Genomic DNA, 27330 nt, shown 5'->3' with positions numbered 1-27330 from the left:
CACACCTTGCAAATGATGGAATTTTACTATTGCACTACGTTTCTATTTGCCATTTCAATAGAGATAAACGTGAGATATCAATATAACATTAAATATAATTTAATTGAATCATTGCATTTTTAAAGGTCATTTTGAAAGTCCACTTAAGGGTTAAAATGAATTGCACTATCATAACTACATGTTAATCATTAGATTTCAGATTTTTATGCAAAATAAAAATTTTTTCAGCGATTGCAAGAAGCAAAGACCAAATAGAAATTTCTTTTCTTCTTCAGTAATTTTGACCAGTTGAAAATAGTATGTATTCTTAAATCCTTTCAATCTTTTTACTATTTTAAATATCACCTTCTCATTTTTACCACACATGCATAAAACCCACAGCCTAATAACTACATTACTTGCAAAATCTTTTACTACTTCATTACATTTTATTAAAAATCTATTAAATCTTCGATTTTTATTAATCGCGATAACATTGGTAAACGTATAGTTGAGTTAGGTACTACCACCCGATAGAATGACCTTCGATAAGTTGTGTTTACGTTAAGGTATTTTGAATAATGACGACAGGATAGCCACCAGTGAGTCATACTGTCAGATAAGCGAGCTACGTAAAAACATTGTTGTTGTTCTCCTTCGAAGTAACTTACATAACATCGAAAATCGGTTTCTTTCGGTCCCATGTTTATGCTTTTGACAAAATTTGACCAATTTATGCGCGAAAACATGCGATATATCTTCTACTTAATAGTCATTTTAACACTAAGTTTACGGTGCACTAAAAGCGACAATTTTTTGTTACTCTATAAAAATAACAAAAATATGTATCTTCAAATATTTAGCCATTTTTAAAATAATATATATCTAAAGGAATAAATTTATTGAATAATTTCTGATGTATGCATCTTTACAATCTCAATAATCGTAAATTAAAAATATTGGAACCCGTCATTGTCGGGTCCCCGTAAACGTGGTGTTAATAAAAAGGGAATCGTATTTATTTTAAACAAAAGCAGTGGCAATTATATAAATTAAATTGCATGAATAGGACCACACAAATATCTACAATTTTCATCATAATGAGTATTAAAGAAGAGATATATAACATATATATTACCTGATTTTAATGAAAAAATTTAATATCTCTTTTTTAATATTCATTATGCTTTAAAAATAAGTATAATTAATTTACTCTAATGATCAACGCAACGCAGCAAACAAAATGTGTAATATTCTTATTATAAAGAATATAAAATGGAAAGTTAAATTTTTAAGATCATAATATCATATGATAGTTCATAGCCGAATGCTACAGACTGCAATATGAAATTGTGATTTGAACTTAATTATTTTTATATTTAATAATAGCGCGCTGCTATAATCATTGATATCCACTTTCCACTTTTTTTCTAAAAATGGCGAAAAAAATGTTACAAAATATTAAAATATCATGAAAAACTGTATGGAAAATTTCGTCTTTGTCAAGTTTTTATACACATGCAGGATAAGTCACTTAAATCTGTCACAAAAATTTGCTTATAAATTGCGCGTTGTATAAAAAAATTGTTGTGAACCAATGTTTGCTATCGACCGGACATGCGTGATAATTAGATTGCGCACCTTTATGCAAAATTAGAACTGCCTGCATAAATTACAAGAAAAGAAAGTTACAATAAAAATTGTTTTCTTCTCTGAATAATTTGAATAGCTTGCAAATAATGTACCAGTGATGTTAAAGTCATTTGATCTTTCTTCTATTTCATGTTCCACCTACTCAATTTGTCACAAATGCATAAAATCCGCAGTAAAAATAATTGTTAGTAAATTTAGATTTAACTGATTCACCCTGTATAATCACCAAAGGTGATCCCACGATCTTATTCAAGTGATTCATTCTGTGTCTACAATATTCTATCTTATTTGCTTCTTCCATCTATTCCCGAGTCAGTTAAAACGTGCAGCTACACGCAACTAGCAATTAGTTTTTGGCAATCGTTTGAAAGTCAAAGGCGAAAGATTTATTGCATTCTTCGAATTAACGATCACAGACGTTGAATTAATGTTCGATTAGTCGAATGATTTGCACGAGATTATGTTCGGTTGCCAAAGGTAATTATACTAATACCTTATTTGTTTGCGTTGAGCTGACCCAATTTTCCGAAGGATACTGCGATACCCTTTATGATAGTTTCGAGATGAACGGAAATTTTAAATTGCCAAAATCTCCATGATTTAAGTTGCCAAAATATCTTTATGCTCTTTTAGGAAAGCAAACGTTAAGAAATATCGCAAGATAGGGATAGAACATAATCAAAATAAATCGAATAGACAAGATGACGAAGTTTTTTATGTATAACGATTAAAGTTTCAAGGATTTGAAAACTGACATTACAAAATATGATACCTATTTCATTCTGACGACGTAAAGTTGTGAAGATGTGTTTACAGTTACATATTATAGTTTAAGTTTTTATCAGTTTCTGAATTAATAGAAGACTTATGAATAGGAATAATTTCAAATATATTATAATTTTTCTAACTACTCGTTTTCTGTGATTCTAGAGCCTGAGGATTGATCCAATAGAATAGCAATATGTCCAAGCAAAAAACAATGTTAGTGAACAAACAGTTCAATTCACCTATCAACCTCTATTCACCACAAACAATACAGGAAACCTTGGATAGGCAAACTCAAGTTTTGGCTAACGGTGCAGTCGGGTAAGCAAATTTTGTAGAAATATTAACCTTCGCACTGCATATACTAATTGTTAATATTAATATCCATAGAAATGTACTTTCATATTAACATCATCGTTCATCCTTTTCTAATTTATCATATTATCACCTTTTCATATGGAGTGACATAAATTATTACTTAATATTTCTAATAAAATGCGGAAAATTAAAATAGATATCTGGTCACTTTTATGAAGGAACCAATGCTTTTAATTTATATCATAATTACCGCTTAAAAATATATTTATGTAAAAGTGAAGCGTATCATATGCGTTTATATTTACGTAACATTATTTACAAGGTATTTGTATGTAATTCTGATTTTATGAATCTTTTTCAACGCCATTGTGTATTTCTTTAATTATATTGTTTTAGAGATAAATTACATTAAATATGTATCCGGTTAATTCAAGTAAAAGAATAGTAAAAAAGTTAAAACATAAATTACTTTGAAACGATTTTTTTCAAATTCAATGTTACGTAGCAAATTATATTGACTAGCAAATTACAACAAGAGTAGAACATACCTCATTTTATTAGTAAAAACTTAAGAATGTATAATTTTATTCAAAGTCATTAATTTTATCCAACAAGACGAATATTTGTTTGATAGCTACTCTTGATCGAATAAGTTATAACTTATAACTTATTTTAGAGATAGTAACCTCGAAAAGACTAATATTATCGTAGTAACCATAATAATAATATTTATAATGACTTGTGAAACTATGTGCTTCTTATATGTCTATTAAGAAGGTTTGCTTAATTTTATCATTCACATATCCAGTAGTATGTATACAAACATTCATATACTGACAAAATTGATCTAAAGAGATTCATTAATTTTGTCGATAACATTTTTATGCTATATTGTTGGACCTAGACAAAATAGAGTTCATACAATTATTTAACAAAATTCAGATATAATTATTACAAGAATGATCAAATCAGAGTGCAAACACTTTTGTAGGCTACTGTGCATTCAGTAAGTTTTATAGCAAATCTTTGTAAAGATAAAAAATTGAATCATTGTAAAGGCCTGTACTATAAAAGTCCATTCTTAATTTGTAGACAGAATATATTGATTACAATGGTGCTTACTTCGATCGACAAATTTTATTTAGCAAGAAGTCATGTTAATTTAACGTTACTGTTAACAATCGAACACCTCAATGTGCAACAACCCAATAGAAATGGCGCACTACAATGGTAGTAAAAATGTGCAATAAAGGTACCCACATGAGCCAGTATTCTATTAAAAGAGAGTATGTCGCATAGAAGGCATATGAAGGTCAACTCTGTTTTAAGACGCGTACAGTAACCTACGACTCAAGGTCATTCAAGATCGTTGAAGGTCAACTGCGATGGAAAATATTTTACTCTGAGGAATTATATGTCCTCCACACGTCCACCTATAAAAAAACTATTAACATGGAATTATGCCACCCCTGAAACCACGCAAGTTTCGTCTGACACATGTTTTTCTATCACCAACAGCAACCGAGTTATTCAGGTGGCCCGTCTTAGGTGCCTCACCCTGTACATGCGATATTCGTGGATCTGAAATCAGCCTTCGACAAAGTTGATAGAGAATAATTATGGGAGATAATGTCAAGGAGGGGTATCAGTAAAGGTTTGATAGAGAGAATTAAGGGGATCTATGGAGAAAAAAGTTTTGTAGTTAAATGTGGAGGAGAATATTCTAGAAAATTCTGGACAAAGAAGGGCATAAGGCAGGGGTGTACGTTGATCCCTTTGTTTGCCATATTCTTATCGGATTTGGAAGAGAAAGACGCAAGTTGGAAGCATAACGGTAGGCAGAAGTAAATCCTGGTCGTTAGCCTACGCCGATGATATAGTGTTGATGGCGGATAGAGAAGACGATATGGAAATAATGACGCGAAAATTAGAAAAGTATTTAGATAGGAAAGGAATGGTTCTAAACGTGGGAAAGACGAAAATGATTATATTTGATAAGGGAAGCGGAAAGACGAAAAAGCATCAGTGGTATTGGAAGGAATGGGATGTAGAAGTGATGAAAGAGTTTACATATTTAGGTTTCAAGCTACAGAAGAATGGAAGCATGAATGTGCACATCAAGGACAGGTTCAAAGTGTCAAATGTGGCAGTGAGAAATGTATGGGGTATAGAGGAAAGGATTTTTAGAAATGATTTTTGGCGAAGGTTATTTTTATTTGATTATTTAGTGAAAATCATTATAGTATACGGGGCAGAGATATAGGGATGAGCCGAGAGAATAAAATTCGAGTCGTTGCAAACAAGATATGTTAAGTGGTGCTTAAGCCTGGATATTTGAATTACATTGTTTTGGAAGAGTCAGAACGAGAAAAGTTAAGAGCAGATGCGGGAGAAAAGGGCAATAGAAATATGAAAATAAAGTCAGGGTAATGTAAAAGGGAAGGTTAGTGAGGGAAGGCTTGACAGAAAAGGATTTAAAGGGGGGGGGGGGAGTGGCATATTGGCAAAGATAGAATGGACTACATGAAAAGAAATGCAGTAAGGCAATGATAGTAAAAATGCAATATACAATGCAGAATACAAGATTCAAGGTATCATAATAGATACAAGAATATACGAATATATAGATTGCCGGAGTACCTGACCTTAAGGGGTGAGAAAAATAGTCAGATTTTAATTGCTAGGGCAAGATGTGGAAATTTATAAAATTATAATAGATATTGCTTAGAGGATAGCAAGCGTAGATGCGAAATATGTAATAATGGTAGACGTACGTTGATGCATCTGTTAGAGAACTGTTATGTTCTGGAAAAAGAGAACTGTACTTTAGTGGAGGTATTATGCGGAAGGAAAGAAAATAGTAGACTGGTTGGGGAAAGTAGTGTATAAGTAAGGGAAGAGCGGGGAGGATAAAGAGAAGGGGCAGAATAGGTTGTATGTGTGTGAAGAATGGAAGGGTAAGTGTGGGTTAAGCATTTAGAAATTATAAACCAAGTCCATTCCTTGGCCTCGAGGTTGGAATTAACAATAAATAAAATAAATAGAAACGGCCCGGCGTTAGGGAAACTCCCCCTGCACATTGTATGGTCAGTTCATGCGAAAGAAAGTCGCGTACCAAAGGGAAAGTAAAAGTTCTACCGTGAGAATGGTCAAATGTTCATAGCTGGCACTCGGGCGCTCTTGGGTCTCGAGAATTGATCGAACTAATTAACCACCTTGCGTCAATCTGTCCTGCACGGGTCGTTTAAACGTACTTGTATCGATTCCCGTTGGTCGAGCAGATGTTCACCGGTCGCAGGTTGATGAATCAGCGATCTAGTCGTCATTGGACGAGTCGACTGTTATTTTCAGAGGGCCGAATCACACGGGTTAGAAATAAACCCCGGCTCAGAGGCTGGCCGTTGCGCAAAGCCCACGAGCGCTATCGTACTTGACTTAGTTTCGTGTTTGGTGGCCTCGGGGTTGCGTGGTTCACCGGCAGTTTTCTTGCGTGTCGCAGGATTTCCTTTCTCTCGCGTTCTCTTCCGCTCTTTGCCGAAATGCTCACCCAAACCAGGTGACTTGAAATTCACTACTCCGTTCCATCAGTTTCTAGGATTATCAGCCGTTCAGTCGATAAGCAATTCATGTAAACAAGCGGATCGCCACTTCGAGAAATTCGAATCGATTCGTGATAACTAGACTCCGGAGCTTTATGCAAGAGAAAAAGTTTGTGCATCAATTATAAGACACGGGAGCTAAATAAAGATTTATATTTTTCACTAATAATCCTAATTTACGGATAATAATATATCAATACTCTTAATTTTGTTTAACTTGGGTTTTGCATTGTTGTCATAACTGCGTAAAATCTGGAGTCTAGCGACAACAAAATACAACTATCGCTACACCTTGATGCCATTTTCTAAGAAAAAATCTTTGTCCGGAGCAATTTTCTACAAAACATATTGGTTACACGTAACGGATCAACTTGACATATTGTCTGCCGTAATTCAATACGGACAACCTTCGATATTATTGCTAAAGTGTCTCGCGAGTGTTAGAATGTTTTAATTTAATTTTGTTGGTCATTTGAAATCGTAAAATCAAATATGCCTAACAGTGCGACTGGTCACCGCTAGTTGCGATACGTAAAATTTCGTTGTGGTTGAATTTTCTAGCGTATTTAAGTACTTGTGGTGATAATATTGTGTGCTAATTAAAATTAAATTAGCTAAGTCATTTGGATCTAGACAAGTTATAAAAAAAGCAAGGTTCATAATTTCTAACATTCTTCCACATCATCGATTGTAAAGTGTACTAAACAATTTCTAAGTGAATTCTATATTTTCAATAACGAAAAATTCGAACACACTTTTCTACTTTCTTTCATATAATTGAAAGAGCTATTATTGGTGGAATAGTTAGAATATTTGAAGCAAACAATTGAAAATATAGCAAAACCACTATAGTTCTAGTATACAAAAGTTCACTGTTTATTAAAACTGCGCAAATGTTCTATTAAAGTGAAAAAAGAAAATTGTAAATGCATTACCAGATACGTATTAAAAATAACAAAATCAAAAAAGAAATGAACTAATATTTGTACACGTCATAGTTATAGTTCTTTGAATAAGTCATCCGAATACTTCAATAGCTACTCACTGTGTGTACGTAGTGATACTTTATTTTGGCTTAGGTATTTCTCTGCTTTGCATCTGTTTCACATAACCATTAAGTAGTCTCACGATTATAACGAAATGGCCGAATTACGATAAAAAAAACCGAAGCATAATAGAATTATGCTTCAAACAGCCGAGAACAAGAACAAAAAAAAAAGAATAATCAATTAACTTTCTTGAAAAAATTCAATGGCAACATATTTTGCGGTGTTACTTCATCTCTACTTCGTATAAAATACAAAAATTTCCAATAAAGGATAATAGAAAAAGAAAAGTGACGCACCGGTGAATTTTTTAGGATCGACTTCAATCAGTTAGCCAAACCGGCGAACTTGCAGAACAGCGCGGTCCTGCGGATGCTCGAGGAGGAAGAAGCTAGGCAACGAAATGGTCAACCAAGTGAGTACTACAATTCCTTTTCTATGTCTCTCTCTTTTCTATATTCTTTCAATATAACACCATATAGAATAACATACACAGTGGATCCAAAAAGTATTTAAACACTGCACTTTCGAGTCTAAAAAAATTATCGATATTTAAATTGTGATGATTTCGTAAAAACAAATAATACAACCATAAGCCTGACAAAGCAGTGTTCATTTCCCTCTAAGATATTTTTACATGATGTAACAAGTGGCAGACTGAAGACCCATTATTCCTGTCTCAGATTTGAAGCCTTCACTTGAAAAATTGATGTACGATTTTTCACCGTTTTATGGAACAAAAACGGAGAACAAATTCGGTCGTGTAAAGTTGGTGGTACATCTCTTGTTCGAATCTCGGAGAAACGACTTGAAGAAATCGTACATCAATTTTGTAGATGTCGTTTTAAAGAGGAAGCTTTGATCTTTAAATCTATTGTGGTTTCGTGGTGGAATGTATAGCATTTTCGAGAGAAAACGCGTCTTTGGTTTGTCGCTCGTTATAGTATGGAAAAAAATTTAAGATAGAATGAACAATGGATTATGAAATTAGAGGCCTGGAGTTTTAAAATGAGTCGAAATGTACGATCATTTTTTACGAAATTATCACAGTTTAAATATAGGCAATTTTTTCGAGAATCATGTATCTTTGTATTGTTCGAATACTTCTTGCATCCACTGTAGATCATAACACATACTGTAAAAACTTTAGAGCTACTACAATACATTTACCAAAATAAAGGCATTCAAGTATTCGTTATTTGAACACACAAGTCATGTACCTCAGACAAAATGTTGATTGTAAGAGTGTCCAGAATAGTTTAAAAACAGTTTAAATTATATTTAAATTACATAAACTAATAATTTAGAAATCAGCGCCTAAAAGACTATTTTGTGTAAAGTAATTATGATCAAGCATAAATTGTATTTAGTAGAAATTTTTTCATAATTTGCGAGTGACTTTTCTGTTTAGCTACTGCAAAAAAATTGTGCAAGAAACAAGTACGTAAAATGATATTTAGGTTTCAGGGTAGCTATATTTCCCCAAATGTGATTTTAAATTTTGCAAAATACTAAATAACAATTCAATAATTCTAGTCGTTTGTATTTTAACAATAATTCATGGAATATATTATAATTATATAACTTTAAAACAAAGTAATTGACGATGTAGACCTTTAAACGTAAAATTCAATATCATGTAAAATTGTAAATTTTGTCGTAGTTACCGTGCACGAAGAGTTCAATATCGTATATTTGAATTGCAAAGTTTTAGACAGTTAGTTATCAGCACACATTTCATTGGTGTGGAAATATTTTTTACGCAACGAAGAAGGAAATATAAAGAACTATTTTTATAAAATTATTATTGAGAGATTTTCAAAGTCATTTGATTTAAATGTGATATAGAAATAGGTACATCTTGCTAGAAATTAAATACTGAAACAATTAGAATATAAATATATATTTGTTTCGCTCGAAATATTAACAGAGCCTTAGTTATTATTCAAATAATCACGTTAAAATAGTCTTATGCAAACAGAATCCAGATGTAAGATCAATAAATAACTCATATTTCATACAATGATTTTATGTTTCTGGTCAAAAGTTAAACATCGAAATTAAAAAATTTTTAGGCTGATTAATTCATAAACTCGTAATTAGACTGAGGATTTTAAGCATTTATGATAAAAATGACAAGTTACATTCTTTGAAATTTATTAAAGTTACGAAACGAAAAAAATACATTTTAATTTATAACCCCTACTGCTTACAATTCAAGTAGATCATTTTTATTTTGCTTGTTTTAAAGATCCGCAGTCTACTCGTTATATTGTTATTGATAAGACAGGACACTCATTATTTACAAAGCGAACATTGAATTCAATTACTTTTCATTAAAATCCAAAACTACAAAAAAAAATTTAAATTGAAAAAATTGCTTGCAAACAAAAAGAAAAAATATGAGATCAGTTGTTTAACTGTTTACGACCATGAGTCACTGTGATCATTGTAACAAAATTCTCGATTTAGCAGGGAAACATTATCACCCTTGCTTCAAACATTTGGCTGCGAGTCAAATCGAGGCTTGCAAGACAGACGTATCGCAGACAATACATAAACGAAGCACAAGTGCATAATATTCGTATAACAATCCACATGATTTATAAGCATTTATTTTGTGCTCTACACTGTAATCGCTTCGATGGATCTTTCCAGCATGTGAATTAATACGTACTCTGACTGATTGCTTTATCAGCAAGAAACGGCTTGGGGATGTTGCTTAGTTAGCAAGCGGATTCATGGATTGCACGAACGAAGGCTAATCAGAAGGTCGCATCTACGAAGACTAACGAGAGGCGAATCTTATGCTGCAAGCTGCTAGTCTATTGCGAGGAAGACTAACACCGCTTTCAGAAAAGCTGGTTTGCACTATCGTCCAAGAGGTGAACACTAACACTTTCACTTGCACCAAACATGTAATTTGTCTAACGTCTGAATTAATCCTAGAATGACATCGTGCGACTATATTATATTTATTGTGTTTTCACCCATTAATCGCACGTTATTTATGAAATATTATTTCATAAGATTTTTTCATTGACATAAATTCATTACTGTTAGTCCAATCAATTTTACTGAATGGCTTTAATTAACTAATGACATGGAAAAATAGAGTTTAAAGGTGAAATTATTTCTATAAAATAATACCTATAGGAACATCACATTATGGAAACCTTAATGAAAAAAATTTTAAATTTAATCTTTCTCTAATTTTACTCTTACGGCTTACCCTTAAGGGAAACAGAAAAAATGTTTCTCTTAATGTAGGCGAAACTAACTATTAACTAACTATTAACTTTTATGATAGACGATTGGAAAAATATCTATTTGCAAAACATGACAGTGATTCGAGCTGAAAGAAACCATAGCGATTTTGGGCGATGACCACTGGAAAAATTCTACGGCAAAAGTTGGATAATTCTATCAACAAAATCTAACAAAATATAATTTCGAAAAAACGCGCTTAGCTTATAACTACTATAACTCTTATAACTCTATACAAATTAATATTTGCGAAATTTTTAAAGAACACAGAAAATTAAAATAACGTTGACTTCCTGTCGAGTAAACAGTTTTTTTATTTCACACGTTCTCTTAATGTTCTTGTGAATCTATTCCAGATTTCGGTAGCATAGGTCGTTGAACTTGTCTCGGCATTAGCTGTAGTACTATTTGTTTTACGATACTATTTTCTCAATGCATACTACGTTTTCGGAACACGATTTGCAACCATTAAAATTCTATGCATATTTTTCTTCATTTCCTATAATTCATCGAATTATACATGGTGGTCGGTAAAACAGGTGGTACAACAGAAAAGGTGTCAAACAAATTAGTCAAACATGTAGAATAAAATTTTTCCACATGAGTTTTCGAGAAAATCAAGTTTGAAAATTCAGCGAACACGCGTGCTATCGAATATGAATCTGGCGCGTCTGCTCATGAGTTATCGATTCTACTTTTTACAAATGCTGAGAACGCGGGTACTTGACGAATTTTCAAATGCGATTTTCTCGAAAATAATGTCTCATATGAACAAATTCTATCCTATATTTCCGAATCATTTTGCATGTAGAATTACCGATCACTACCGAACACGAGAAAGATAAAAGGAATTTAAGATTGTAAAAATGGTCAGGTGAATTTCTAAATTTTGAAGATATTAAAAGAATTTGAAATCTTGTTGCATTCTCTTCAACTTATTAAAATTATTGGTAGAAGAAATATATTTTTATTTTTAACTTCTGCCTCTTGCAATCGTTGCAAAACATATTTATTTTTCATAAAGATCCGCTGTCTAATAATCATCAACTTAATGAAATGATTAAAAAAAGAAGCAAATTATTATTTCGTCCCAGTGCCTTACAATTAATACAGACAATTTTTATTTTTCATACAGATCCGTAGTCTAGCGGTCACCCTGTATACATATGGAAGATTCTAATTGTTTCTTTGCATTTCACTTTTAAGAAAGTATGAAACGAAATTCGCGTTATTTATAGGACGACCGAACATATCAGAGACAAGGGTGAGAAATCTTAGACCATGGTGAAATAGAGAAATAGGTATAAACTGTGGCATGACTTGATGGAGATAACTTCACTGATAAATTATAACAATTTATAATAATAACGACAATATAAGTGACGTCTAAATATTATTTCTAATTTTTCAAATCATATTGGAGCTGTGTAAACAAAGAATCTGCTGAATACGATATTGCAACAATATATGTATGGCATAACAAATATTATGTACGTATGTATTAATAGTAACATATCAAAACAGGATTGTTGTAATAAAATTTTCTAAGATGGCGATACGACAGTGTCATTCTAGGGTTAAATAAGGTCATATTTATCATTATTTGATGCTTACAGCTTGCTCTGATTGTTCTATGCACTTATTTGTGTTGCTTTTGTTACTTGTATTATACATTTTTATTTCATTCTTATAGATGAATTCAAAATTCACAGCATGAGAATGAGATGTTAGAAATGTGTTCCTGCAGTAAAGCCTTTGTCTAATTATATGCGTGTAACTAATTAATGATGTAATAATTATCATGATATATTTTTTAAACGGTTAGTTTACAATCGCTAATGCATACTTAAAGTATTTTAATTGATTCACTTTAATACGTGCATCCCCTATACGTACACTTGCTTCTATAAAATCAAATGAAATATCTGTGGTATTAACGTACAATACATGGGTACCATAAATATTATTTACAAAAACTCCTTGCCTAATTAGCAAAATTCTATCTTTGCAAATGAAAATCTTATCTAGTCATACTAATAACTTCATGAAATATTTAACGTCCTAAACGTGTCAACAAATAACAATATTCAAATTTTAAATAGGCCTACATTAATACATCATTAAGTTATTCAATTTCTTACTCTTAACTCTTCCACTGTGAAATGGTGCGTCAAAAATAGGCACAATAATTATGTGCTTTTTCTTCTATTTAGCATTAAAAGAGATTCACAACTTATTAATTATAAGAATGTTAATCTATTTCCCGTCCTAAAAACAGGGAGCACAAATATGTTAAATATTTAAATCATAGTTTCCTATACATTTTCAATGAAATGGAATATTAATAGACACATAATAATGTATGTGTCTAATTCTACTAATTATAACTTATAAGTACCATTTGTGTACTAATAGTAGTTGTCAAAAAGAGAAATCCGTGACATTAATTTCGTGCAAAACATTATTTAACTCTTTCTAATGTTTCCATGAAATTTTTAAAAGCGACAAGGAGAACTTTGCAAATTACAAAAACCTTTGATGTTTGGCATTTGATAATAATTTCACGATCCCCTCTATGCATATTGTAATACACCGGGCGTCTTGTTTATTTTATACGATGATAATATTGTTTGGTCCCTTTGAATTAATGTTGTTGACGAATATGTAAGTATAATGATTCTTATGTAGATATATTCTGAATACTAATAATATTGAATACTAAATACTAAAACTGAAAATACTGAATAAATACTGGATACTGAATACTAAAACATTTCAATCAGTTGGTTAACTTTCAATTGACTTAGAATGAAAACATTACAATAGTTTGAAGAAAACTAAGAAATCGAGCATGTTTTATTTTTTATTTTTATTAACTTTTAGACTATTTCAACCGCATATAATTAAGTCAACTTAAATTGATGAAGCTCAGGTTTATTTAAAAAAGTACTAGTACAACATGAATTTTCGAAATGGTTGTTATTATCTATGGTCATCTGCTATTTATCACGAAACTTGTGGACATCGCGATGACACTTGGCATCTTTCAGGTAAAATAGTCATTGAGCTATTTTCCGAACTATCGGGAATTTATTTCCAACTCATAGTCCCCGCATCGACCGAAGCACGACGTAATTTTTGTAATTTTTGATTTATTACATTTTAATAGATCACATCCACTTTTAGCATTTTTCATAAAAGAATAAATTAAATTAAATGAAACTTTGTGATAAAATTTTCAGGATATGTATAATTGATACAGATTTATAAAATTTCACATTAAAAAAGTTGTGAACTACAACTTTTAGTATTTTTTCTGTAATTCCGACCAATTGCAATTTTCTCAAATTTTTTCACTTCATATAGTAAACTAATTGTTCTAACTTCTCAAAAACATCCACGTCATTATGGATCAATATTTAAAAAGTTATCGTCCTTTTAAAAGTGGCTGAATATTAGTGCGAGTGACTGTAGTTATCCTTTCACCTACAATCAGCAAACAGAATTAATTTTAAAGTTTAACTGTCCAAATCTGAATGTTCGATTTCACTTAACAAATTCTCGGGACTTTTGATAAAACAAAAAATATACGGTCTGTATATAAGGTCTGTGGGTTCAAAAAGTATTCGAACACTAACTTTCCAATTTGCGGAAATTCGCCGATGTTTAAACTGTAATAATTTCGTTAAAAAAATAATGCAACAATAAACCTCATTTTAAACCTTGAAATTTCTACTGTCATAAACTATCTAAAGCAGGCGTTCCCAAGGCTTTACCTAGGTCATATTGTGAGTTTCAAAACTATTTGGTAGAACAAGAAAAAGAAAACGACAAAAAGTTAGACATAAAGGAAAGATTTATACTAACTTTATAACGTAATGGTTCTTGATTTATGACAATCATCATTTTTTACTACTAACTTTTTATTAATATATTTCAAAAATATAATTCGCGGGCCGCACTTTGGAACCCCTGATCTAAAGTCAGTTTTGAGAAACTGAAGAGATGTTTTCCCTCAAAAATGCCACCAATGAAGCGTCTCTAAAAACATTAAATAATTCTTTTTGTCAATGAATCAAAGATAAGTTTGAAGATTAAAGCCTTCTCTTCGCAAGGAACTAAAAAGCTCCATGTACCATTTTTTGGGGCCACTTTATTACGCTTCGAATGAAAGCGAAAAAAAAAATATATATTGTACTGTGCGTGCCGCGCAAGAAGTCCCGTGATAGGAATGCGGGGCTAATTGATCAGAGTGAAAGGTATACGCTTCTAGCTGCTCTATAATATATTATAGTCGCACATATTATGTAGGGTGCAACGTCAAACTCTAAGTATTAGACTTACACAACCGAAATTATTCCTCATTTTTGTTCTAAAAAACAGTGAAAACAAATCGTACAACAATTTTTAAGACGTCGTTGCAAAGGGTAGGCTTCAATCTTCAAATCTATAAAGGATTCAGCCACGAAAAAAATTTTCCTATATTTTTTCAAAGATTTCAACTTGAGGCATTTTTTAGGCAAAATAGTTCCGTTGCATTACGCGAAAATATCGTAGAAGAAAATGATCCATTGAAAGGAGAGGCTTCAAGCTTTAAAATGAGTCCTTTATTTCTGTACTATTGTTTTCACGAAATTGCCACAGGTTAGAATAATTTTTCCAGAATCGGAAAAGTGTTGAAATACTTTATGGATCCACAGAGTACTTGATGGTATGTCATGAAAATTTTAGAAAAATTCCGTTTAGTCTAAATTACGGAAAAAATGTTGCTTTTCACAACCTTTTTATTTGGACTTGTAACGAAAATTTATAAAATGTGTTTTGTAGGTCTGTACCAATTATGCACGCGGTGAAAATTTTATCGAAATCGGTTAACCTTGCTATGAGCAAGAAACATTTCAAGATAAGGGTGAAAGTTGCAGGTTTTCGGCTTCGTCGAATTTCGCCCTTATGCGATCACTTTTAAATGTTTTCAGCTGATAGCAACGTTGCCCTATTTTGGTGAAATTTTCAGAATGTATATAATTGACACAGATCTGGAGAACATATTTTTTAAATGTTCAATACAGGCCCACATGAAAAAGTTGTAAAATCAATATTTACTATGTTTCTCTCAGTTCCTGTCAATTACAATTTTTTTGAAATATTCTTGACACGTCATTTAGTAGACTAATTCTTCTAGATTCTTGAAACAAACAACTCATACGGTACACTTTTTAAAAAAGTGACACCATTTTGTAGAGTGTACAGAGTGTGGGACTTTTTTGACTGACTGTACACATAAAACATGATGGATATAATCGTTATGAGAGCTATTGTCGGTTGAAGTAAACGAAATCGATTCTTAGAAGCCTGTGAACCGGGATGCGTCCTTAAATGCCGCTTGTCATACGTGTCAATGTCAGAAGTGCCAACATACCAAATACCGAAGAAAAATAGTGAGTTCAAATATGATTTTTAAAGGGTGTAACCAACGCAGAACCAACTTTCTTTTTCTACATCTAATGAGGTGAGATTTAATAGAAAATTGTTAGATTTCGTCGTGCTTAAATGTAAAAAGGAGGATTATCTGAATCGTCTCCCTACCTACCGCTATCATTCCCCACTTTTTGGACAGTAACCAAGGAATCTCTAAAATCGGTAGCCAGGCCGTTTCTGCGATAATGAAAAGTGCAAGTGACTTCGGGGTAGCGTTAGTTGTTGGCCAGTATCCGTTTTGGCAAAGTCGATATCTTCTTCTTCGTCCTCGCAGTGACTAACTAAGTGTCGCCTTTTATAAAGTCATGTGAAACTATGGTACGTTTGCTCAATAAATCATACCAACGAGCAAAAGAATTTCGATGAATTCTTGTGTCATGCGTAACTAATTAGGAAACGAACGGTGCGATTTTCGACGAGTTTATCGTGTGAGAACGATCATACGAGTGAAACTATATACAATAACAAGTGTGTTACGTTAATTAATTGTTGGCGAACCATACGACCGTATGTAAGAAACAAATTCTTTCGCATTGTACCGGATTGATAGGCATAAGAGACTTTTTGTATTTGCGATGCACAAATAAAAAATCAGTTGCGGAACTTCAGGGTGACTTTTATTATTCGAAGTTGCAGCCAGTGGCTTCGATCCTTTTTCTTGACACGGCAATACTATTTTTCATTGATTCTTTAAAAGAATAATTGAATCAACGTGAAATTATATTTCATTCACTCCGGCGAACGTTTTAATACTTGATTAGGGCTATCGAAAACAGAACTACGCATAAAATTAATAACCTGCTTGAGATACATAGACACATGCGAAAGAACAAGTTTTGCACGCTGTTTTAACAATATTTCTATTACAAATCATTTAACATAATGTCAAACTGTAAATTAACTTCAGGTCACCAAACGTGGAAGACAACACATTTTTATTTATTTTCATTTTCCGAGTAAAAAATTATTACAATGACGTTATGCGTAGGTCTACGATTTTTAATTATTATACTAATTATGAGTCAGAAAGAAAGGATTCTTAATTAATATACTAATTATAAGTCAGGGAGAAATGATTCTTAATTAATATACTATTTAGAAGTCAAAAAGAAGAGATTCTTAATTAATATATTGATTATAAGTCAGAAAAAATGGTTCCTTAACCGATATATCAATTATAAGTTAGAAGAAAAGGATTCTTAATTAATACACTAATTATTAGTCAAAGAGAAAGGATTCTTAATTAATATACTAATTATTAGTTATCAAAACTTCATACTCTGTTTCATCTGCGCATTATACAATCGTGATTCATGCACAATTTTTAACGTGCAAGAATTGGCTTCCAGACGAACTCGAAGTTTACAGCAGGAACCAATGAAATAAGGGTGAAACCAAAGTGTTTGCAAAAGCTGTTCGCTTGTCAGTTAGCCAATTATTATTGTGTATATATTCGTGACTCATATACTACGGATAATCATAAATATTTTTAGGAAAGATTTGACATTGCATTGTTCTCAAGTTGGCTCACCAAATCTATTATTTATATACTTCTATAGAAAAGTAACACATATTTTACAGTCTGAACACGTTTTAGATTTGTTTTACCGTTATAAAAACTTATAACTATACTGCGGATTTTATGCGTTTATAACAAAAATGAGTAGTTGCAATTTGAAACAGTAGTAAGATTTTAAAAATTGAAGAGTATCAATAAATTACAGTTGACCTAATAAAATGATTAAATCAAGAAGTAAATTCATAAGCGGCTACTTGATTTTGCATAAAGATCCGCAGTCTGCTTATAACCATACGATATTTTCGTTTCAATCAATTCCTACTATACAGAATAATACAGATAATAATGTACATTATATATTTTGTAAAAAATTGAATTCTCGACTAGAATATTTCTCGACTCAAAAATCATCGCAACGATAACAAATCGTATGCACCACGTATTGTTTACATATTTTTAACGTAAATTTGCCGAATTTAAACCTCGTATTTAAACGTATTACAGTAGGACCTCGATTATTCGAACCTCTGATGTTTGAGGTCTCTGTTATCCCAACACGCTTCATATGCGAATAAGTCACAGTCTAAGGCGGTCCATAAGCCACACTATTTATGGTACCAAACAAAGAATTTTCGATCTAGCATTGTAATTAAGTTACCGTTCTATTATAAGAACTCTTACGTTCCCTATCTAAATCGGATAATCGAGGTTCTACTTCAGTTCGAAAATAATACTGTTCCTAAAAGTTATCCCTATTTAGCAAGAAAGTTAATTGAGTCGGTGACCAACAGTGACGTATCGAATGGGTACTAGCTGACCGGAACGACTTGTTTAACAATTCGATGGTAACGCGAACAAGTTCATTTCTATTTCGAAAACCATATTTTCGTGTCCATGGTCTCGTGCGTTGATATCCAATATTCGAGGCTCGAAAAACGAAAGAATCTAAGAATACAGCGAGGTCGTGCCGAAATCAAGCGAATTCTTCGGCAATAAACGCGTAAATATAAACTTGGCCGGTGGCACGCCTGCGGTGTACCGGAGTGAATAATAATTCGTTTTATTGACGCAATAACAACACTTTTTCACGGTTTCTTTTTATCAAGCGCGAGGAAGTGAAACTTGATCCCCGAAACTTGCAGCCAACTAAGCCGACGGAAACACGTAGTATGGCCAGTGATGGGCAGCTTCGAATGCTTTTGTAATTAAAATACGTGTAAAACACCGAAGGCTTCTATCGAATACACAAATCAGTCGACGAATACTTTGGCTTTTGCATTTAATCATGTTATGAAATGTGAAACACTCGGATACCGAACACAATAGTATTTCATATTTTTGATCTGATAACGAAATCAAAAGTAAATTCTTTCCTTAAATTTGTTGAAGATAAATAGGATATGGGACCCAATTACTGAGGGGATAACAATTACTGTGCCTATAATGATTATACTTATTTTTAAAAAATAATGAATATTAAAATTTTTCATTAAAATCAGTTAATACATATATCTCTTTTTTAATATTCATTATGCTTTAAAAATAAGTATAATTGATGTAGGCACAGTAATTGGTACCTCCACAGTAATTGGGTCCCTTACCCTATTTCAACCGTCGAGCTTTGAATTTGTTGGTGACACACTGCTGCAAATATTCGATATTCAATGAGCTCTCAAATACAAATTACAGAAGTATGATTAGATACAAAATGACAAGGTATTCGTCAACTGATTTATGTATTCAACAGAAGTATTTTGTAATTACATAGAATCGAATGCAATATCTAAATACTTTTCGCATTCGAAAAAAAGTAAATTACATGTTGATAATGTACTTGTTATGCGAATATTTTTTTAAATGCTTTCTGCCCGTCACTGAGTATGACTAGCCTGCGAGCAGTTCACTCGAACGGTTGTTTATATAAAATAATTTTAGGAATGGTTATTGTATAGGCAATTAATATGTGGAAAATATGATAGTATACTATAGAAACATACGCAGAAATACAAAAACATAAGAAATACGTAAAACATGAAATAACAGTGGCAACTTTATTTATTTATTGAATACAGACCTGGGCACTTTTGAAGTGACATGATTTGAAATATTATTTCAAATAACATGTTATTTTATAATTAATGCCTATGAACACTTTTGACATAACATTATTTGAAATATTATTGTAACACTTTATAATTATCCTCTATAATTATCCTCTTTATTATCCTCTATAATTATTTGAGATAATTCTGAGATTGTTCTTCGAAATTATATAAGATGATCCAATGATCAGGTTTGAGTCTGGATTATACTGACACCCTTTGTTGCATATAATTTTAAGGATTATTTCATTTGCCGAATTAAAAAAAAATAAATAACGGAATAATACGTCGTTTGAAATTGCTATTATTTCATATAAATCAATGTAATTTTTATTTTCAAATAACAGTATTGAAAATAACGGTGAAAAATCAATTATTTGAAATATTTCTTATTTTCATTTTAAATCAAATTTTCCCAGATCCGATTGAATATGATTATTAATTCAAATTACAAATCAACTACAAGCATTTTTTCTCACCTGTAGATAGTTGATAACGTTCATCACTTAAAATTAATTTATATCCAGAACATAAAAGTCATCTTTATTAGACTATTAAAATTTTAAGTCTTACAAAATCGAAGCATTTTATAATGGACATAAAAATCATTTCGAAACTAAATTGACAATGGGTAGACTTCTGACTTGACGATATAAAAATTTACAAAAATAATTTTGTATGGAATAAAAATATCCAGTCTTGTATAAAAAGAAACAATAACAAGTTATATGTCTGTGTCTAAAAATTCGCTTGGCACATTTATTTCAATCGGGTCATCAAGTCCACACACTCCACGCAATTTTTCTTTCATTTTAGTCTATATATACATTATATGCTGCGTAGGAGTGAGATGTTATTTAAAAAAAAAATAGAAATACATAAATTTTGAGCAAGATATATTACGTTCGTGTTTTAAATTTCACTGAATTTAAATATAAGCTAGACTTTTTAAATGTCAGCTGGAACAAACGTTTTGCAGAAAATAACTACATTTGTGAAAATAAGTAAATTTCTAAAGCCAATAATAATTATATTTATACCTTGTGTAGTGTAAGGAAAATATGTAGTAGACCATCAATTAGCAACAATTATACCAGCATTTTATTAGTTGTTCTTACCCGCTTATAAGAACATTGAAAAACAAATTGTTGACGAAGTTTGAAAAATGGTTGCAGTACCACCCCATTAATATGTTTCATTTCTAATGTCTTTCAGCCAACTGTTTTGTTTCGTTCTAAACAAACAAAATTCTGTCTTTAATTAACACTACAAATTACTGATACAATTTCAGTTAGAGTTAATATTTGTTTTTAGTATCGGACACAATAATTTATTTATTATTTTAATTGTCCACAGCTCTTAAACGCGTAGCTTGGCCACCACCGCCAGAAGAACAAGATTACGACTTTGTGGAACAAGGTCCAGTACAGGCCAAGGTAAGTTCTTTATGTCTTTTAACAGAATCAATTAGAAACGTATTAACTCTAGCACTCCCAAGGGAGGGGGCTCCTTGAACCCATAGATTGGAAAACTTTAAATTAGGACTATTTTTCTTGGGTGAAAAGTTCTCAACAAATTATTTATTGGCGTTTGTACATTTAAGTTTAACATTCCGGAGTCCCGTTGCTATAGGAAAAAAATGACAGTGCATAAAAAGGAAAAACCAGACTACGCATCGCGGCGTAAGTACAGCGGCAATGACACAAAGCGGACCCCAACGCTCCTTTTATCACCAAATAATCCCAGAACTAAGAATTGAATCACAGAACTGATTGGCAAGGAACGATGCAGCATTTTCCGTTACAATGCAATCAAAAGTGAATGTTCATTCTGAGAGAAGAGACTTATGTATATATCTACTTTCTATTTCATAAATATACATTTAAATACAATGTAAAATGTTCATAAAGTATCAGACACTTAAATATTACAAAACTCTTTTTAAAAAACAATTTTTTTAGGAAAAACGAATAAAAAAAGTATGGGTTCGTGGAGCCCCCCCCCCCCCCCCCCCCCCGAAATTCGCATGACGGCTTGAGGCTTGGGAATGCTACTTTACGATACCTACCAACAGATAGCATGCCACTTTGTTCAATAGAAACAGACAAAGCTCACGTAGTCAATTTTTGAATCAAACCCTCTTCTCTAACTTCGACAGAAACTTCTAGAATAATTGTAAAATAGATATTTTGTAATTTGTATAATAATAGCTCCATAAATCCAGTTCTTTATCAACCTTTATGAAAGAAATTTTTTTAAAACATATAGGGGTTATTGATAAATAATATTTATATTATAATTATATGCTACAAATTTTGTTCTGAAATAAGTAAACACTTAATAATTTCTAAATCGGTACTGAAACCTTAAATTGTGATATTTTTCGTTCAGTACATACTATTAGTATACTAAAGATATTATTAGTATACTGTTAGTGTACTAATAGTAGTATTTATGAATTATTTCGTTATAATAATATAAAGTAGAAGTCTCTTCTAGTTGACTCCTAATTGATTGACTAAAAATTTATTATCAAGTCTTTCAAAACCAATATAGTTGAGTTAAAGCACCTTTCTTTTAGTTTTCCCAAGTCTCTATTTATTATCCACAAGATAAATTGTTTCAGTGATTGCATCTAATACATTTATTTAGAAACGACGTTGTTTTTTATCAAAAACAGAATATCGAACAGCAGAATTTATCGATATTATATGCTACTCAGTTCTTATAAATACAAATTACGCCCAACTAAACAATCTGCTCTCGATTTGATAGGAATTTTCCACCAGAACTTGTCTACAAATTGCGACCCATCTGGTTCGGCATGTGGCTCGGATTTGAGTGCAAGGTTTGCAAGCGGAATTCGAGGGTAAATCAAAGGCAAAACGAGGGCAGACTCTGTCCTCGTGTAGAGGACAGGTTGGTCGCACTAAGAGCGGATCTAACGGAAGTTTAAATAAAATTCTGTTTTCCCTCCTCCAACAAAGTATACTTCCATTTTGTCCGATATTTACTCTTAAAGCAAGGTTAGGTCCTCTCTTAGTGCGGCCAGTCCGCCCTTTACACGAGGGCAGAATCTGCCCTCATTTTGCCTTCGATTTGCTCTCGAATTCTACCTGCAGACTTTGCACTCAAATTACAACCGATCTGTCTCAACATAGGCTCCCCATTTGTTGAGACGGCAAATACATAGCCAATTGGGACCAAATTCTGCTCCGAGCATTGCCTTGGCACCAAAATGATCACCTTTTGCTCGCAAAGTGCGATTACGAAAACTTATCAAAATTTGCTCAAAGTAGGTTTGAACTTTCCGTATTTACAGAAGTGGGAAAAATTCAAGTTTCTGATTACCTATAGTAGAAAGATATGTAATTGAAACGTTTATTAATAATTCAATCTCAAAGAATCCTTACATTTGTACAAATGCGATTTTTATACTGTTTTATACCTGTCGTATTGCCGTTTGTTCGCACCATTAGTGTTATAGATTTAGTAGTGACAATGATATCCCTTTATGGTCTTTTCGTCTTTTTCGTGTTGTGAATGAATGTCTTTTTCACGTGCCTGCTGTAATGAACTCATGCACGTTACTTGTGTCCTCCTGAATCATGTGGCAGAGTTGGTTCTTGGACGACATTCGCGTTGAATAAACTTTTATTCAAGGAAATTAATAAAGTGAATAACAATTTTTAAAAATACATATTCTTAGCATTATGAGCATCTGTATTTTTGCATAAAATTTTAATCAATTATGCTTCTGTATAAATGAGCTATAACAAGAATATTATGTAGCAGTATGTAACTAGCAGTGAACAGCTTTTTTATAAATTAGAGTTGAGTTGTGTGGAAATCGGCAAAACAAAATATGATTCTTATTAACACGTTCGCGGCGGCAAATGCTATAGCATTCATTTTCATAGTGATGCAAAATGACGTGAATGCCATAGCATTCAAATTTTAAAACCAATTTTTATTCATTTAATTGTATACAACCTTAAGTTTTTGTAATTAATATACATTTGAAATTGAAATTTGTTTTTGTAATTAATATACATTTCATTTGTCATTACTAATGGCAGTTAACTTATTATTGTTGTTTATTTCTAATCAGATTTCGGATAGTACAACTAGTTTCAAGAAGAATTGCCTGTCTATTTTTGCAGCTCACTGAAATTTTTACTGTCCGTGAACGTGTTAATAACGACGATTTCATAGTTTCTATACAACTGAACTTTAACTAATTCTTTCAACTAAACATGGCCATAGCAAACATAAATAAAAATTAAAAGTAACTTAAGTAATGCAAAAGTATATTAAGTGACTAGAATATTTGACTAGGTCTTAACAAAATGAGCTTTGAAATAATTTCTCAAGGTGATTGACCTAAATAAACCAAAATTTGTCTCGATAAAACTTAATTTTATCTTACAATTAGACTTGAGCATTCAAATCAATTATTTTTTCTTAGTACTGCACAAAGTGCCAGCAATCTGGCATTCTTTGAATAAATTTTTATTCTACATTCAAGAACAAAACGTATAATCTTTTATTCGTTTTCCAAAATGAAATCTATCCAACTCTGTTACGCGTATACAGTGCTAGACAGAAATATCGGCACAGCACAATTTTGACAATGTAAATGCTCATATCTACCAAAGAAATTAGACTCAATGTTTATTTTTTCATATTTCTATATTATATGTTCTAGTTAATTATACAACAAAAAATAATAAATTGTGTAAAACGTATTGACAGAAATATGTTTCTTACAAAGTTTATAGTAGAACAAATATGTTTACACTCTGAAAAAACATCTGCACATAATTAAAAATAGAATATTAACATTTGCTCTCTTTCTCCCTTGGAAACGTCTTTCAATCTCTCAGGTCTTGAATTACTATTTATTTAATTTCTAACTTGCAAATTTACAATTTACAATTTACAATTTATTTTAATATTTTACAAAAACTTACAAAAATAGTAAAATAGTTTCTCGTAGAATTTGGCTGTACTTCCGAAAGGCACCGGTGGCCCATCGAGATGAAACTTGGTGGGTATTATGAGGGATAGAGAAGAACCTCAAATATACAATTTTAGCTTCGGTAATTTATGCGTTTAGAAGATACAGGGGTAATTATACAGAAAAAGGTACACCTTACTGATTTTGATAAAATTTAAATATGTTGTAAAACTCAACATTCTGAACAACTTTTTCCTGTACATGTAACCGCCGCTCAGCCATAGTTTCGAAGATATTCGCGAAAAACTGTAACTACTACACCTTTGAATTTTGCCTATACGTGCACGTCCGGGGCGTGCGTTGTGTTAGCATGATGTGATCGCTCTATATACCGTGTGAACTTTTTACAAAGTAAGTTTTTCTGTAATTATACAGAAAAAGGTACACCTCACCGATTTTGTTGACCTTGAAATATATTGTCGAGGTCATTATTCTGAACAACTTTTTCCTATATAAGTTGCCGTCGCTCGGCTTTAGTTTCTGAGATATTTTCAAAAAACTGTTGCTGCTACTAGAATGGATCCTGCACATCTTTGCACAGATCCTGCACATTTTACAGACCCGCGTAATACAAGGTATGAATAACATATATAAGTTACTTTGTTAATAACGAATATGCAGAATCACATACTCTCAGAATCTCAAGGAGTGGGTATAATTCAAATTGGTTGGGATTAGGTCGGGGAGGGGGTAGAGAGAGCCGGCCCGATTACGCTGACAGTGTTTCACATTTCACATGGATTTTTCACTTTTAGCTATTCCAGACCGTATACTTCACTATACTTAACAATGTAACAATATTAAAAATAAACAATGTTAGGTTTGAGTTAGGTGCGGCAGCCCTTCTCCCAAAACAATAGACGACTTTCTATTTAAACAAATTCGTGAAACAATACGATAACATGTCGAAGCAAACGATCACAGTGATTGAGCGGCTTCCTCTAAAGTGTCTGTATCATTTAAACGGGTGAATTCCCGAAGTTAAAATTTTATATTTGGAGTTCTTCCACATTCTTCATAACATGCTCCTTTCATATCGACGGCTACCGGTGCCTTTCGGAATATGTAATATCCATTTATTATATTTTACTTCTTCGTTTCATAATTTACAGGAATCAAATGTACTCAACCGGTGAGTGGATTAAAATGATAACAAGAAATTTCTTGAAGAAGTCATACAAAAAATACTTCCAAATATTTGAAATTACTTTTTATATCTTTATTCGCATTATCACTTATTATTACCTAATAAACAAGAACAAACTAGAACATATAAAATATGAATACAGTCAGTGAAATAATTAACAGCACACACTTTAATCCAGAAGAACGTTTTTATGAATAAACTAACAACTTCACTTTTTCTACCAAGCCAGAAGGATTAGATAACTAGATGCCATGTAATGAAAGTTTTGGAAAAATTGCGTTTAGTCGGAATTACGAAAAAAAAAAATGTGAAAGTTGCTCTCCACAACATCTTTATTTGGGCTTGTAACGAAAATTTGAACAATGTGTTTTGTAGATTCGCATAAGTTGTACATATGTCGAAAATTTCATCAAAAATTGGTCAATTTGTTTATGAGTTATAAATGATCAAAACTGTAATTTTCACCATTTTTAATCGTTTATAACTCATAAAACAATTGGCCAATTTCGATGAAATTTCCAGCATGTATATAGCTTATGCGGGTCTACTAAACACATTGTTTAAATTTTGGTTACAAGCTCAAATAAATATATTGCAAAAAGCAACGTTTACTATTGTTTTCGTGATTTCGACTAAACGCAATTTTTCCAAAATTTCAATTACAGGACTTCTAGTCAACTAATCCATCTAGTTTAGTAGAAAAAATTAAGTCGTTTGTTCCAATTATTGTGAAAAAAGTTATTCTGATTTAAAGAGTGCGGCATCAATTACGAGACTGACTGTACACACAAAAATGTACTGTTTAATTGAATATACCTGGACAATTGTACAATGCTGAGATTTTCCTCTAGTGTTGTATAGATGTACATACAAACTGTAACGCTTGACGACGCGGTTGACTACACTACTGTCACTATCGAGGCGGATATACCGAGTCTAGAGTTCCCTAAAAGAAGATATTTGAATCAAAAGGATATCAGAGAATGATAAAACTTGACAAAATTGCCAAATAGCTCAAGTTGATCGTTCGATACGGCATCTCCTATACAAAAGCCTCTGTTTTCCCTTGAAAAGACCCGTGGAATCGGTGAGTTCGCCTCGTACCAGAGCAGTCCCTCGTCAGGTTCATCACCTCAACCACCGTCGACGATCGCTCGTTCGTCGACACAGAGTGCTGTCCCGTCATCCCCGTCGCCGGTTAGTCCTGGTGGAACTCTACGTCAGCCTTCGCTCTTCCATCAACAATTTGCGCCGAAGGGTTGGGCACCTGTAACACCTCCTGCGACATCTCCGATATTGCAGCAACCGATTCATCCCGTCTCCTGGTCTAGCCCACAGCAACAAAATCACCGACCCCAGGTAAGTGACTGAAGCATAGGTGTCGAATTCTTACACATCTTGTAAACACATCAGGGGTGATTCAGCTAAGTGTGCCAT

The 27330-nt window shown here is 32.2% G+C and overlaps 1 protein-coding gene across 3 annotated transcripts in view; it reads left to right on the top strand.

Annotated features, from left to right (window-relative positions):
- Nucleotides 1-27330, top strand: part of LOC143356470 (uncharacterized) — a 42867-nt gene that overhangs the window by 12114 nt on the left and 3423 nt on the right. The window contains exons 2-5 of one of the 3 annotated variants that reach the window (XM_076792188.1): nucleotides 2563-2718; nucleotides 7675-7775; nucleotides 21083-21162; nucleotides 26968-27252. In XM_076792188.1, the coding sequence (XP_076648303.1) occupies nucleotides 2594-2718; nucleotides 7675-7775; nucleotides 21083-21162; nucleotides 26968-27252 (591 nt within the window). In that variant the 5' untranslated portion in view covers nucleotides 2563-2593. Of the gene's footprint in view, nucleotides 1-2562; nucleotides 2719-6112; nucleotides 6272-7674; nucleotides 7776-21082; nucleotides 21163-26967; nucleotides 27253-27330 lie in introns of those variants that run through there. The other 2 variants (XM_076792189.1, XM_076792190.1) reach the window with 2 other exon arrangements.

This window comes from Halictus rubicundus, chromosome 8, assembly GCF_050948215.1.
Source record: "Halictus rubicundus isolate RS-2024b chromosome 8, iyHalRubi1_principal, whole genome shotgun sequence".
Taxonomy (NCBI): domain Eukaryota; kingdom Metazoa; phylum Arthropoda; class Insecta; order Hymenoptera; family Halictidae; genus Halictus; species Halictus rubicundus.
The sequence above is the reverse complement of the archived record's forward strand: the minus strand, read 5'-3'. Positions and strand labels throughout refer to the sequence as shown.